General features: G+C 43.8%; 1 protein-coding gene across 2 annotated transcripts in view; it reads left to right on the top strand.

Annotated features, from left to right (window-relative positions):
- Nucleotides 1-13,276, top strand: part of COLEC11 (collectin subfamily member 11) — a 39,133-nt gene extending 25,857 nt beyond the window's left edge. The window contains exons 5-7 of one of the 2 annotated variants that reach the window (XM_038739818.1): nt 6,301-6,354; nt 12,276-12,371; nt 12,544-13,276. In XM_038739818.1, the coding sequence (XP_038595746.1) occupies nt 6,301-6,354; nt 12,276-12,371; nt 12,544-12,935 (542 nt within the window). In that variant the 3' untranslated portion in view covers nt 12,936-13,276. Of the gene's footprint in view, nt 1-6,300; nt 6,355-12,275; nt 12,372-12,525 lie in introns of both variants that reach the window. The other variant, XM_038739817.1, reaches the window with a different exon arrangement.
- Nucleotides 13,277-15,931: the final 2,655 nt, after the last annotated feature.

The following is a 15,931-nucleotide window of genomic DNA, read 5'->3' as shown; positions in this document are numbered from 1 at the left end:
CTTAATAAATGCCATTATTATTATTATTATTATTAAAATGGATATTAAAGTGTGAGCCCCACATAGGACAACCTGATTACCCTGTATCTATTCCAGCGCTTAGAACAGTGCTTGGCACATAATAAGCGCTTGACAAATACCAACATTATTATTATTATTATTATCATTATTCTCTGTGCCTCAGTTACCTCATCTGTACAATGGGGTGAAGACTGTGAGCCCTCCGTGGGACAACCTGATCACTTTCTATCCCCCCAGCGCTTAGAAAAGTGCTTTGCACATAGTAAGCACTTAATAAATGTCATCATCATTATTATTATTAAAATGGAGAGTAAAGTGTGAGCCCCACGTGGGACAACCTGATTACCCTGTATCTATTCCAGCGCTTAGAACAGTGCTTGGCACATAATAAGCGCTTGACAAATACCAACATTATTATTATTATTATTATCATTATTCTCTGTGCCTCAGTTACCTCATCTGTACAATGGGGTGAAGACTGTGAGCCCTCCGTGGGACAACCTGATCACTTTCTATCCCCCCAGCGCTTAGAAAAGTGCTTTGCACATAGTAAGCACTTAATAAATGTCATCATCATTATTATTATTAAAATGGAGAGTAAAGTGTGAGCCCCACGTGGGACAACCTGATTACCCTGTATCTATCCCAGCGCTTAGAACAGTGCTTGGCACATAATAAGCGCTTGACAAATACCATTCTTATTATTATTATCATTATTCTCTGTGCCTCAGTTACATCATCTGTAAAACGGGGAGGAAGACCGTGAGCCCCACGTGGGACAACCTGATTACTTTGTATCTCCCCCAGCGCTTAGAAAAGTGCTTTGCACATAGTAAGCGCTTAATAAACGCCAACATTATTATTATTATTAAAATGGAGATTATCCAGGTGTCCTTAGGTAATCCCTCTGTCTTGTTTTTATGATATTTGTTAAGCTCTCGCTTACAGGCACCTTCTATTGTTTCTATCTGTAGCTGAATTGTACTTTCCAAGCGCTTAGTCCAGTGCTCTGCACACAGTAAGCGCTCAATAAATACGATTGAATGAATGAAGTACCTGTATATATGTTTGTACAGATTTATTACTCTGTTTATTTTTCTTGTACATATTTACTATTCTATTTATTTTATTAATGCAGTGCATCTAGCTTTATTTCTATTTGTTCTGGTGACTTGACACCTGTCCACATGTTTTGTTTTTATTGTCTGTCTCCCCCTTCTAGACTGGGAGCCCGTTGTTGGGTAGGGACCGTCTCTATATGTTGCCAACTTGTACTTCCCAAGCGCTTAGTACAGTGCTCTGCACACAGTAAGCGCTCAATAAGTACGATTGAATGAATGAATGAATGAATGAATGTTCTAAGCGCTGTGGTAGATACATGCCCATCAGGTTGGACCCAATCCCTGTCCCGCTAATAATATAATAATAATGATGGTATTTGTTAAGTGCTTACTATGTGCAAAGCACTGTTCTAAGCGCTGGGGAGGTCACAAGGTGATCAGGTTGTCCCACCAGGGACTCACAGTCTTCATCCCCATTTGATAGATGAGGGAACTGAGGCCCAGAGAAGCAAAGTGACTCACCCAAGGTCACACGGCAGAGATGTAGCAGGGTCAGGATTAGAACCCAGGCCCTTTTGACTCCCAGGCTGGTGCTCTACCCATTGGGCCAAGCTGCTTCTCTGCCTACGGAAGGACGATTCTTTTCTATTATTAGCATTGTCAAAGTGGATATTTATGAATTTTAGCGAATGAGATATAAATCTTGAATCGGGCATTCGGGCAATTTATTCCACCTTTAGTGAGAGGTTTATAAAACAGCATTTTCACAGAAACAACCGAGTGCATTTTACCGTAGAATTGGAGATTTCTGTGCATAGCGAATGAGTAAAGGGATCATTAATATCTTCGTGCTGTTATCTTGATAGTATTGAGAATATTAATGATTCAAACCTTGAGAGATCTGCATTTTGTGATTTCTGTGAATCTTAAAAACACTTCTTCTTCTTTCACGAAAATCGAAATCAACTTAGATTTTTCTTAGGTTTGTTTCTCTCAGGGTCACCCTAGCTATTTTCCTAAAATCCCTTCATCCCTATCTTTTGCAGCAAGAAAAGCACATTTCCTTATCATATAGTTCTAACGCATTCACTCTTCTTGAACTTAATAAGGATAGCAAAGGACTTTATTTCAGACTGGAGATTTTAATAATAATAATAATAATAATAATAATGTTTAAAAATAATTTTGGTACTTTTAAGCACTCACTATGTGCTAAGCTCTGTACTAAAGTCCTGGGATAGATAGAGGCTAATCAGAGAAGCAGCGTGGCTCAGTGGAAAAGAGCATGGGCTTTGGAGTCGGAGGTCATGGGTTCAAATCCTGCCTCCAATTGTCAGCTGTGTGACTTTGGGCAAGTTACTTAACTTCTCTGTGCCTCAGTTACCTCCTCTGTAAAATGGGGATGAAGACTGGGAGCCCTCTGTGGGACAACCTGATCACCTTGTAACCTCCCCAGCGCTTAGAACAGTGCTTTGCACATAGTAGGCGCTTAATAAAAATGCCATCATTAATCAAATCAGAGGCATGGGGCACACACAGTCTTGAAGTAGGAGGGAAAACTTTTATTTGGTTTCCTGATTTTGCTCTGCCCTTCAAGATGAGAGATGGCTTGGAAAGAATAAAATTAAAAAAATTCAGATTTCCATAATTTAAAAGCCTTTTAGGAATGAGAAATACTTTTTTTTTTTTTTTTTTTTTTTAGCACTGGGGCACTCATTCGTTAAAAAGAAAATCAGGAAGCCGATTACTGAAATGTTATAACTGGAAACACTTGAGTTCTGTGTAAATGAGAGAGTAGGGGACCCTTCTCATTCACTCATTCATTCATCCTTTCAATCGTAGAGAAGCAGCGTGGCTCAGTGGAAAGAGCCCGGGCTTGGCAGTCAGAGGTCATGGGTTCTAATCCGGGCTCTGCCCCATGTCTGCTGTGTGACCTTGGGCAAGTCACTTAACTTCTCTGAGCCTCAGTGACCTCATCTGTCAAATTTTGATTAAGACTGTGAGCCCCACGTGGGACAACCTGTATATATGTATATGTATATATATGTACCTGTATATATGTATATATGTTTGTACATATTTATTACTCTATTTATTTATTTATTTTACTTGTACATATCTATTCTATTTATTTTATTTTGTTAGTATGTTTGGTTTTGTTCTCTGTCTCCCCCTTTTAGACTATGAGCCCACTGTTGGGTAGGGACTGTCTCTATATGCTGCCAACTTGTACTTCCCAAGTGCTTAGTACAGTGCTCTGCACACAGTAAGTGCTCAATAAATGCAATTGATTGATTGATTGATCGACAACCTGATCACCCTGTATCCCCCCCAGCACTTAGAACAGTGCTTTGCACATAGTAAGTGCTTAACAAATGCCATTATTATTATTATTATTTACTGAACGCTTACAGTGTGCAGAGCACTGTACTAAGGGCTTGGGAAGTACAAATCGGCAACATAGGGAGACGGTCCCTTCCCAACAACGGGCTCACAGTCATCATCAATCGTATTTATTGAGGGCTTACTATGTGCAGAGCACTGCACTAAGCGCTTGAGCGCTTAGTCTACACCCGGCATAGTAGGTGCTCAACAACTACCATAAGAAAAATGAAATCGGTACTCTTACAGAAGCTCAGGCCAGACTGCTCCCAAATTCATGAAGGTGGAAGCAAATCAAAATGGGGAGCAAAACTCAGGAGAATTTTTTCCTTCCCTCCTACTGTCCTCCCTTTGTGACATTAGTTCTAGACTGTGAGCCCCCTTCTAATCAATCAATCAATCAATCAATCGTATTTATTGAGCGCTTACTGTGTGCAGAGCACTGTACTAAGCGCTTGGGAAGTCCAAGTTGGCAACACATAGAGACAGTCCCTACCCAACAGTGGGCTCACAGTCTAAAAGGGGGAGACAGAGAACAAAACCAAACATACTAACAAAATAAAAAAAAAGAATAGATATGTACAAGTAAAATAAATAAATAAATAGAGTAATAAATCTGTACAAACATATATACATATATACAGGTTGCTGTGGGGAAGGGAAGGAGGTAAGATGGGGGGATGGAGGGGGGGACGAGGGGGAGAGGAAGGAAGGGGCTCAGTCTGGGAAGGCCTAGACTGTGAGCCCACTGTTGGGTAGGGACTGTCTCTACATGTTGCCAACTTGTACTTCCCAAGCGCTTAGTACAGTGTTCTGCACACAGTAAGCGCTCAAAAAATACGATTGATTGATTAGTTCGCTCATTTTGTTTCTCACTGTCTTTATTTTGCCCCGTACTTAAATTACTACCCGGTAAGAAGCTGGGCTCTCTGAGAAGAGCATTAACTGTTTTTGACAACTCTCTGCCTTCCTTTTAAATATCTTGCATGAACGCACATAACAGCAGGGTGGCCCAGTGGATAGAGTCAGGAGGTCCTGGGTTCTAATCCTGGCTCTGCCACGTGTCTGCTGTGTGACCTCAGACAAGTCACTTCTCTGGGCCTCAGTGACCTCATCTGTAAAATGGGGATGAGGACTGTGAGCCCCCCGTGGGACAACCTGATCACCTTGTACCTACTCCAGTGCTTTAAACAATGCTTGGCACCTAGTAAGCGCTAAACAAGTACCATCATTATAATTATTAGTATTAACGTTATTAAACTCTAGAGTTACAAAAGGGTTACTGTTCTTCCCAGAGCCACCCCAGACCTGTCTCCATTGCTTCTGGTAATCAGTCAATCGTGTTTATTGAGCGTTTACTGTGTGCAGGACACTGTACTAAGCGCTTGGGAGAGCACATTATAACAATATAGCAGACACATCTCCTGCCCACAACAGGCTTACAGTCTAGGGGACTGGACTAAGGTCCTTTGGACACACAGGGTGGCTCAGTGGAAAGAGCCCGGGCTTTGGAGTCAGAGGTCATGGGTTCAAATCCTGGCTCCGCCAATTGTCAGCTGGGTGACTTTGGGCAAGTCACTTCACTTCTCTGTGCCTCATTTACCTCATCTGTAAAATGGGGATGAAGACTGTGAGCCCCCCGTGGGACAACCTGATCACATTGTAACCTCCCCAGTGCTTAGAACAGTGCTTTGCACATAGTAAGCGCTGAATAAATACTATTATTATTATTATTATTATTATTATTATTATTATTATTAGTGATTGCATGGGTTGGTGAGAGGCCTGTATTATGCTCTCCCAAACAGTACGGTGCTCCAGTAAGTACAATTGAATGAATAAATGAATTAATATCACCCCCCCACCCCCTGCTGCTCAATATAGCATCAACTCCTCGGAGTCCTTTCCCACAGAGCTTACATCCATAGCCATCATTTATTTATTTCTATTGATGTACATATCTATTCTATTCTATTTATTTTATTTTGTTAGTATGTTTGGTTTTGTTCTCTGTCTCCCCCTTTTAGACTGTGAGCCCACTGTTGAGTAGGGACCATCTCTATATGTTGCCAACTTGTGCTTCCCAAGTGCTTAGTACAGTGCTCTGCACACAGTAAGCGCTCAATAAATATGATTGATTGATTGATGTCTGTCTTCCCCCTTTAGACTGTAAGCTCGCTGTGAGAAGGAATGTGTCTGTCCTATTGTCCTCTCCCAAGCGCTTAATACAGTGCTCTGCACACAGTAAGTTCTCAATAATATGATCGATTGATTGATTCGAAGGTAGGCCCCGTGCCCAGCCCTGTCAGATTCTGTGCCAAAGAAGCTCATGGTTAATAAACTCAGGAGCAGCACTTAATTCTGGAAAAAAAAAAAAAGAGTCCAGAAGGGCCAGGATTGAAGCTCCAAAAATCATGGAAGAAGAGTGGGGAAACATTCATTCATTCAATCGTATTTATTGAGCGCTTACTGTGTGCAGAGCGCTCTACTAAGCGCTTGGGAAGTACAAGTTGGCAACATATAGAGACGGTCCCTACCCAATAACGGGCTCCCAGTTTAGAAGCAGAGAATCAAATCTCATCCAGCCCCCCAACCTCAGGACCACAAGGTTTGAAACCCGCAAAAAGAGCCGCTTCTTTCCCAGTGCATTGGAAGCTGAAGTTTTTCCTCTGGGCCAAATCAGTCTCCTCAGGTGAAATGGTGAATGTATCTCAGAGACCAGAGAAACTTGGGGGCCTTCAAAATCCGAGAAAAACTCCATCCCGGAGATTTCCTTAGGAAATGGAAGCGGCGGGCTGCTGAAAGGGCTTACTGAGCTCTGTATTTCCTTTCCCAGGTGAAAAGGGAGACCCGGGGGATGTGGGGCCAACCGGGCCAAATGGAGAACCAGGTAAAACTGCAGAAATGCCGAGGATCTGCAGAGCTTCATTTAGAATCCTACTTTCCTTTCCATTTCCTTCCTCCCTCCCTCCCTCCCTCTTTCCCTTCCTTCCTTCCTTCGTTCCTTTGTTCCTTCCTCCTTCCTTTCCTCCTTTCTTTCCTCCTTCCTTTCTTCCTCCTTCCTTTCCTCCTTCCTTCCTTCCTTCCCTCCCTCCTTCCTTCCCTCCTTCCTTCCTTCATTCCTTCCTTCTCTCCTTCCTTTCCTCCCTCCTTTCCTCCTTCCTTCCTTCCTTCCTTCCTTCCTTCCTTCCTTCCTTCCTTCCTTCCTTCCTTCCTTCCTCCCTTCCTCCCTTCCTTCCTTCCTTCCTCCCTTCCTCCCTTCCTTCCTGCCTTCCTTCCTTCCTTCTCTCCTTCCTTCCCTCCTTTCCCTTCCTTCCCTCCTTCCTTCCTTCATTCCTTCCTTCTCTCCTTCCTTTCCTCCCTCCTTTCCTCCTTCCTTCCTTCCTTCCTTCCTTCCTTCCTTCCTTCCTTCCTTCCTTCCTTCCTTCCTCCCTTCCTCCCTTCCTCCCTTCCTCCCTTCCTTCCTCCCTTCCTCCCTCCCTTCCTCCCTTCCTCCCTTCCTTCCTGCCTTCCTCCCTTCCTCCCTTCCTTCCTGCCTTCCTTCCTTCCTCCCTTCCTCCCTTCCTTCCTTCTCTCCTTCCTTCCCTCCTTTCCCTTCCTTCCCTCCTTCCTTCCTTCCTTCCTTCCTTCCTTCCTTCCTTCCTTCCTTCCTTCCTTCCTTCCTCCCTCCCTCCCTCCCTCCCTCCCTCCCTCCCCCTTCCTTCCTTCCTCCCTCCCTCCCTTCCCTTCCCTTCCCTTCCCTTCCCTTCCCTTCCCTTCCCTTCCCTCCTTCCTTCCTCCCTCCCTCTTTCTTTCCTCCTCTCACTCACAGGCCGGAACAGGACATTTTCATCCAACGAAGTCTTCTCACTAGCTAGCTATCAAAGATTCTCGCATAAGCGCTATTTCACTCTCGGGGGTGTCTGGAAAAATACAGAAGCAATGCATCTGTGAAGCATTCCTAGTTCCAACTCCACGATGTATATTAAGAGCAAAGAGAACCCAGAAAACCACTGACTTGTGAAATCTTTTTGCCTACACAACAATTCCTTTGTTCAGCTTTCCTCCGATGCCTCTGAGATGTGCCAGTCACTGCAAATGACGGATGGCCTTGCCCTCGTGGGTATCGCAAAACGCTTTAGAAATCAGAATTATTTATGGGACAGTCCAAAGCCCCCTTGAACGATTCTGCCTACAAATGGGGTTACAGGGAAATGGCTTTCCTTCCATTAGTTCCGTCGTATTGTTTAGGTGAGCTCTTTGGTTCGCTCCAGTGGAGACCCATCTTTACAGCCTATGTCGTCTCCGAGGGGGGTCTCTTCCAGAAAATCACAGTGACAAGATCGTTCTCTGTCTCCATCTCCTTCACGCTCTCAGTCTCTGCGCAAGGATGACACGCAAATTCGTGAAGCATTCCATAAATTTTTCCCTTCCCCACAGCACCTGTATATATGTATATATGTATATATGTTTGTACATATTTATTACTCTATTTATTTTACTTGTACATATCTATTCTATTTATTTTATTTTGTTAGTATGTTTGGTTTTGTCTCCTCTTTTAGACTGTGAGCCCACTGTTGGGTAGGGACTGTCTCTATATGTTGCCAATTTGTACTTCCCAAGCGCTTAGTACAGTGCTCTGCGCACAGTAAGCGCTCAATAAATATGATTGATGATGATGATGATCTGACTCCAGACTCCCATGACCAACTCATTCGGTTCTCCGTAGTAGGACGGACCCAGCTACTCACAGATGTAACAAGTCACCAAAATTTTACACACCCGTCCCAGCATCCTACGTGAGGAGCTTAATAATCTGGAATGCAAATTCCAGTGTGCATAGTTGGAAATCAGCCACTTTTATTTGGTATTGGTTAATTGCTTACTTCATGTCAATCAATCGTATTTATTGAGTCATTCATTCATTCCATCGTATTGATTGAGCGCTTACTGTGTGCAGAGCACTGGACTAAGCACTTGGGAAGTGCAAGTTGGCAACATGTAGAGACGGTCCCTACCCAACGGCGGGCTCACAGTCTAGAAGGGGGAGACAGACAACAAAACCAAACATATTAACAAATAAAATAAATAGAATAAATATGTACAAGTAAAATAGAGTAATAAACATGTACCAACATATATACAGGTATATATCAATCAATCAATCAATCAATCAATTGTATTTATTGAGCGCTTACTGTGTGCAGAGCACTGTACTAAGCGCTTGGGAAGTACAAGGTGGCAACATATAGAGACAGTCCCTACCCAACAGTGGGCTCACAGTCTAGAAGGGGGAGACAGAGAACAAAACCAAACATATTAACAAAATAAAATAAATAGAATAGATATGTACAAGTAAAATAAATAAATAAATAGAGTAATAAATATGTACAAATATATACATATATACAGGTATATATATGTATATACCTGTATATATGTACATATATATGTATATATACATATATATGTACACTTTATATATATATATATGTATGTATATATACATATATATACACACACATATGTATACATATATATATAAAGTGTACATATATATGTATATATACGTATATACATATATATGTACACTTTATATATATATGTGTGTGTGTGTGTGTGTGTGTGTATATATATATATATATATATATATATATATATATATATATATATATATATATATATATATATATATATATACATGTCCCACATGGAACTCACCATCCCAATTTACCGATGAGGCAACTGAGGCCCAGAGAAGTGAAGTGACTTGCCTAAGATTACACAAAAGGCAAGCGATGGAGCTAGGGTTAGAATGTGCAGAGCACTGTACTGAGCGGTCGAGAGAGTACGATACCACAATAAACAGACACATTTCCTGCCCACAGCGAGTTTACAGTCTAGAAGGGGAGACAGACATTAATGGAAATAGTATAAATATATTACAGCTATGTACATGTCAAGCACTGTACTAAGCACTGGGGTAGATACCAGATCATTAGGTCCCACGCGAGGCTCACAGTTTAAGTTGGAAGGAGAAGAGGCACTGAATCCCCATTTTGCAGATGAGGGAACTGAGGCACAGAGAAGGTAAGTGACTTATCCAAGGTCACACAGCAGGCAAGTGGCAAAGCGGGGATTATCTATCAGTGGTATCTTTTGAGTGCTTACTCTGTATAAAGCACTGTACTAAACGCTTGGGAGAGTGCAGTAACAACAGAGTCGGTGGGCACGTTACCCGTCCACAGTGAGTTTACGGGTTCTCTGACTCCTGGGCTTCTGCTCTTTCCACTAGGCAACACTGCCTTTTTATGATACTTGTTAAGCTCTTACTAAGTGCCAGGCTCTGTTCTAAGCCCTGGGGTAGATACAAGTCTACAGGTTTGGGCAAGTCACTTAACTTCTCTGTGCCTCAGTGACCTCATCTGTAAAATGGGGAGGAAGACTGTGATCCCCATGTGGGACAACCTGATTACCTTAGTACAGTGCTCTGCACACAGTAAGCGCTCAATAAATACGATTGATTGTATCTACACCGGCGCTTAGAACAGAGCTTGGCACATAGTAAGCGCTTAACAAATACCAACATTATTATTATTATTATTATTATTGTATCTACCCCAGTGCTTAGAACAGTGCTTGGCACATTCATTCATTCAATCAATCGTTCATTCATTCAATCGTATTTATTGAGCGCTTACTGTGTGCAGAGCACTGTACTAAGCGCTTGGGAAGTACAAGTTGGCAACATAAGTAAGCGCTTAACAAATACCAACATTGTTATTATTATTATACAAGGTAATCAGGTTGGCCATGGTTTTACAGGTTGGCTCACGGTCTTAATCCCCATTTTACAGATGAGGTAATAATAATAATAACTATAATAACTATTATCATTTAATAATAATAACTATTAATAATATAATATATAATATAATAATATATAATATAATAATATATAATAACTATTATTATTGTTATTATTATGATACTCATTAAGCGCTTTCTATGTGCCAAGCACTGCTCTAAGCACTGGGGTAGTACAAGTAAATCAGGTTGGATGCAGTCCGCGTCCTACATTGGGCTCCCACTCAATCCCTATTTTTTACAGATGAGGGAACTGAGGCTCAGAGAGGTGAAGTGACTTGTCCAAGGTCACACAGCATCCAGGATTAGAACCCAGGTCCTTCTGATTCTCAGGCCCAGGCTCTGCTCACTAGGCCACGTTGCTTCTGTTCCCTCTTCCCGAGGGCCACGGGAAAGGCATTTTGATCCCGAGGCCTCCCGGCTCCCCCGGTTGGTTTTGTTACCCACACGTCACGTGCTACTTGTTTTATTTTGTTGTCTATGTCCCCCTTCTATTCATTCAATTGTATTTATTGAGTGCTCACTGCGTGCAGAGCACCGTACTAAGCGGGAGCCCACCGTTGGGCAGGGACCGTCTCTATATGTTGCCGACTTGTACTTCCCAAGCGCTCAGTACAGTGCTCCGCCCCAAGTAAGCGCTCAATAAATACGACCGAACGGCTGAACCCGCCCTCCGGTCAAATCGACGGATCGGTCGGCCTTATTTCAATCAATCAATCAATCAATCAATCGTATTTATTGAGCGCTTACTATGTGCAGAGCACTGTACTAAGCGCTTGGGAAGTACAAATTGGCAACACATAGAGACAGTCATCATCATCATCATCAATCGTATATATTGAGCGCTTACTGTGTGCGGAGCACTGTACTAAGCGCTTGGGAAGTCCAAGTTGGCAACATATAGAGACAGTCCCTACCCACCAGTGGGCTCACAGTCTAGAAGGGGGAGACAGAGAACAAAACCAAACATACTAACAAAATAAAATAAATAAAGCCTTCTCTAAGTGGCTTAGAGAAGCAGCGTGGCTCAGTGGAAAGAGCACAGGCTTTGGAGTCAGGGGTCATGGGTTCGAATCCCAGCTCTGCCAATTGTCAGCTGGGTGACTTTGGGCAAGTCACTTCTCTGGGCCTCAGTTCCCTCATCTGGAAAACGGGGATTGAGACTGTGAGCCCCCCATGGGACAACCTGATCTCCTTGTAACCTCCCCAGCGCTTAGAAAAGTGCCCTCTCCATCCCCCCGTCTTACCTCCTACCCTTCCCCACAGCACCTGTATATATGTATATATGGTTGTACATATTTATTACTCTATTTATTTATTTTACTTGTACATTTCTATCCTACTTATTTTATTTTGTTGGTATGTTTGGTTCTGTTCTCTGTCTCCCCCTTTTAGACTGTGAGCCCACTGTTGGGTAGGGACTGTCTCTATGTGATGCCAATTTGTACTTCCCAAGCGCTTAGTACAGTGCTCTGCACATAGTAAGCACTCAATAAATACGATTGATTGATTGATTGATTGATTGATAGTAAGCGCTTAATAAATGCCATCGTTATTACTATTAACAGGCCAGGCCCAGGTCCAAGCGATACGCTCCCAGTGAGGCGACAGCGGGAGGATGTAAAAACAGCTATGACACCGGGGGACGGCCCGATCGAGTCACCGAGGGCACGGGGAGGGAAAGGTGCCCCTTGGCCCACTTGGAGAGGGGGCACATGGCGGGATGGAGCCAACTCCTGCCCTCATCCCGTCACTCAAATCGCCAGGCCCACCTGTAACTGACTGTGAACAATCAATGGAGATAACTCACTCAGTCCCTACCCAACAGTGGGCTCACAGTCTAAAAGGGGGAGACAGAGAACAGAACCAAACATACCAACAAAATACAATAAATGGGATAGAAATGTACCAGTAAAATAAATAAATAAATAGAGTAATAAATACGTACAACCATTTCCACAGGCATCCCCTGCGAGTGCAGCCAGCTGCGGAAGGCAATCGGGGAGATGGACAACCAAGTGACCCAACTAACCTCCGAGTTAAAATTCCTCAAAAATGGTATGTCGTTCCCCGCCGAAGCCTTCCCGCCGGGCCGCGCGTTCGAATTTCGCGGCTCCCCGGTAACGCGGCCGCGCTGCCCCGTTTGCTGCGCGTCCGCCTGGTGCGGTGTGCATTAAGTTTGTTTATAGAAATGCGAGTGCTCACTTTTCAGCACTGCCCTCCCCCGCAGCTATTGCTGGTGTGCGTGAGACGGATAATAAGATTTACCTGCTGGTGAAGGAAGAGAAGAGGTTCGTGGACGCCCAGCTGTACTGCCAGGGGAGAGGCGGGAACCTCTGCATGCCCAAGGACGAGGCCACCAACGGCCTGCTCGCCGCCTACGTCAACCAGGCCGGGCTCAGCCGAGTCTTCATCGGCATCAACGACCTGGAGAGGGAAGGGAGTTTCGTCTACTCGGACTGTTCCCCCATGCAGACCTTCAACAAGTGGCGCGACGGGGAGCCCAACAACTCCTACGACGAGGAAGACTGTGTGGAAATGGTGGCCTCGGGCGGGTGGAACGACGTGTCCTGTCGCGTCACCATGTACTTCATCTGCGAGTTCGACAAGGAGAACGTCTGAGCGACGACGCGGCCCCTGCCTCTGTGTAGGGACTGTCTCTATACGTTGCCAATTTGTACTTCCCAAGCGCTTAGTACAGTGCTCTCTGCACGTAGTAAGCGCTCAATAAATACGATTGATCGATTGCCGGGCTAGGCCCGCTTCCCAGCCGCGTGGCCCGTCCGGTCGCCGCGCAAGGCCGTGAACGGGAGCGACGTTTCCCGACGAAGGCCTTTGCAAGGCTTCGGGGAAAGAAGACATCGTCGTCGGCCGACGCTCGAGTCGACGTTCCCTGTTTAGGGGCCCCCAAAATGTTACCGCTCTTTCTGGAAAAAGTAAAGCTGTGATATCTTTCTATATTAGCAATACGACCGATTGGTTCATTTCGGGGTTCGCGGGAAGCGTCCGGCCGGCTCCAGTTCCCGCCCCGACGCTCTCGGATGTTTAAATCACTGGGCCGCCCACCTGCTTTCTGGTTTCCGTGAAAAATCCCATTTAACTCTCGCCCTTGGCCGCCCTGGTTTTTAAAATACCGGCTGTCTTTGAGTCAGTACCGTCGCTCTATGGACCGTAAGCTTGTTGTGGGCAGGGAACGCGTCCGACTCTGTTTTAGCGTAGACTCTCCCAAGCTCTTAGAGCAGCGCGTTGAACACAGTAAATGCTCAGTAAATACCATGGATTGACTAGACCCCTCCCAGGCTCGACTATTCCCCCCCCCTTCTAGACTGTGAGCCTGCTGTGGGTAGGGATTGCCTCTATCTGCTGCTGAATTATACTTTCCAAGAGCTTAGTACAGCACTCTGCACACGGTAAGCGCCCAATAAATTCGATTGAAGAAGAATAATGATATTATTATATATTATTATATGTATTATATATAATATATTATATATAATATAATATATATTATATTGTATAATATATATTATATTATTATTATTATTATTATTATTATTATTATGTGCCAAGCACTGTTCTAAGCGCTGGGATCGATACAAGGTTACCAGATTGTCCCATGTGGGGCTCACAGCCTCAGTCATCATCATCATCATCATCATCATCAATCGTATTTATTGAGCGCTTACTGTGTGCAGAGCACTGTACTAAGCACTTCATTCAATCGTATTTATTGAGCGCTTACTGTGTGCAGGGCGCTGTGCTAAGCGCTTGAATGAATTTGAAAGCCAAAAGATCCAAAGCTGTGCTTTGTCCGGTGATTTGAGGGAGGGGGGAAAAAATGACCCGGATAATCAATTAGTCGATCGTGTTTATTGAGCGCTTACTGTGTGCAGAGCACTGTACTAAGCGCTTCATTCAATCGTATTTATTGAGCGCTTACTGTGTGCAGGGCGCTGTACTAAGCGCTTGAATGAATTTAAAAGCCAAAAGATCCAAAGCTGTGCTTTGTCCGGTGATTTGAGGGAGGGGGAAGAAATGACCCGGATAATCAATCAGTTGATCGTGTTTATTGAGCGCTTACTGTGTGCAGAGCGCTGTACTAAGCGCTTGAATGAATTTAAAAGCCAAAAGATCCAAAGCTGTGCTTTGGCCGGTGATTTGAGGGAGGGGGGAAAAAATGACCCGGATAATCAATCAGTCGATCGTGTTTATTGAGCGCTTACTGTGTGCAGAGCGCTGTACTAAGCGCTTGAATGAATTTAAAAGCCAAAAGATCCAAAGCTGTGCTTTGTCCGGTGATTTGAGGGAGGGGGGAAAAAATGACCCGGATAATCAAGCAGTCGATCGTGTTTATTGAGTGCTTACTGCGGGCAGAGCCCTTGTATTAAAGGAACGTGAATCAATCGTATTTATTGAGTGCCACTATGGGCAGAATACTTGTCCTAAGCGCTTGGGAGAGTATAATATAACAGAGCTGGTAGACACGTCTCCTGCCCACAGCAAACTTACAGTCGAATCCATCTGAATTCTCCTTGATCAATTTGTTCCGGAATTTTCCACGTCGGTCTTCAATCTCTTTTCCTACCACTTGAGAGTCACGATCCAAATGAGGAAACACCTCCATCGTTGGCGGAAGAAAAACCCGGAACTTCTCTTGGGATTTTGCATTCCAATAGACGCAGTCATCGATCCAGTGGTATTTATGGGATGCTTTACTCTGTGTTGAGCACTGTAGTAAGTACTTGGGAGAGTACAGTGCAATAGAGTTGCTAGATGTGATCTCCCCCTCCCCGCCAATGAGCTTACAGTCTATTCATTCATTCAATCATATTTATTGAGCGCTTACCGTGTGCAGAGCACTGTACTAAGCGCTTGGGAAGTGCAATCAATCAATCATATTTATTGAGCGCTTACTGTGTGCAGAGCACTGTACTAAGCGCTTGGGAAGTACAAGTTGGTAACATATAGAGATGGTCCCTACCCAACAATGGGCTCACAGTCTAGAGCAGGAGATAGGCATTACTATAAATAATAATAATAATTATGGTTTTCATTAAGCGCTTGCTATTCGTTCATTCATTCAATCATATTTACTGAGCTCTTACCCTGTGCAGAACACTGTACTAAGCGCTTGGGGAGTACAAGTTGGCAACATATAGAGACAGTCCCTACTCAACAGTGGGCTCACAGTTGAGAGCAGGAGATAGGCATTACTATAAATAATAATCATAATTATGGTTTTTGTCAAGCGCTTACTATTCATTCATTCATTCAATCGTATTTATTGAGCGCTTACTGTGTGCAGAGCACTGTACTAAGCGCTTGGGAAGTACAAGTCGGTAACATATAGAGACAGTCCCTACTCAACAGTGGGCTCACAGTTGAGAGCAGGAGATAGGCATTACTATAAATAATAATCATAATTATGGTTTTTGTCAAGCGCTTACTATTCATTCATTCATTCAATCGTATTTATTGAGCGCTTACTGTGTGCAGAGCACTGTACTAAGCGCTTGGGAAGTACAAGTCGGTAACATATAGAGATGGTCCCTACCCAACAACGGGCTCACAGTCTAGAGCAGGAGATAGGCATTACTATAAATAATAATAATAATAAT

The sequence above is a fragment of the Tachyglossus aculeatus genome, chromosome X1, assembly GCF_015852505.1.
Source record: "Tachyglossus aculeatus isolate mTacAcu1 chromosome X1, mTacAcu1.pri, whole genome shotgun sequence".
NCBI classification, from domain to species: Eukaryota; Metazoa; Chordata; class Mammalia; order Monotremata; family Tachyglossidae; genus Tachyglossus; species Tachyglossus aculeatus.
This window is presented reverse-complemented; position numbering and strand designations above follow the sequence as displayed.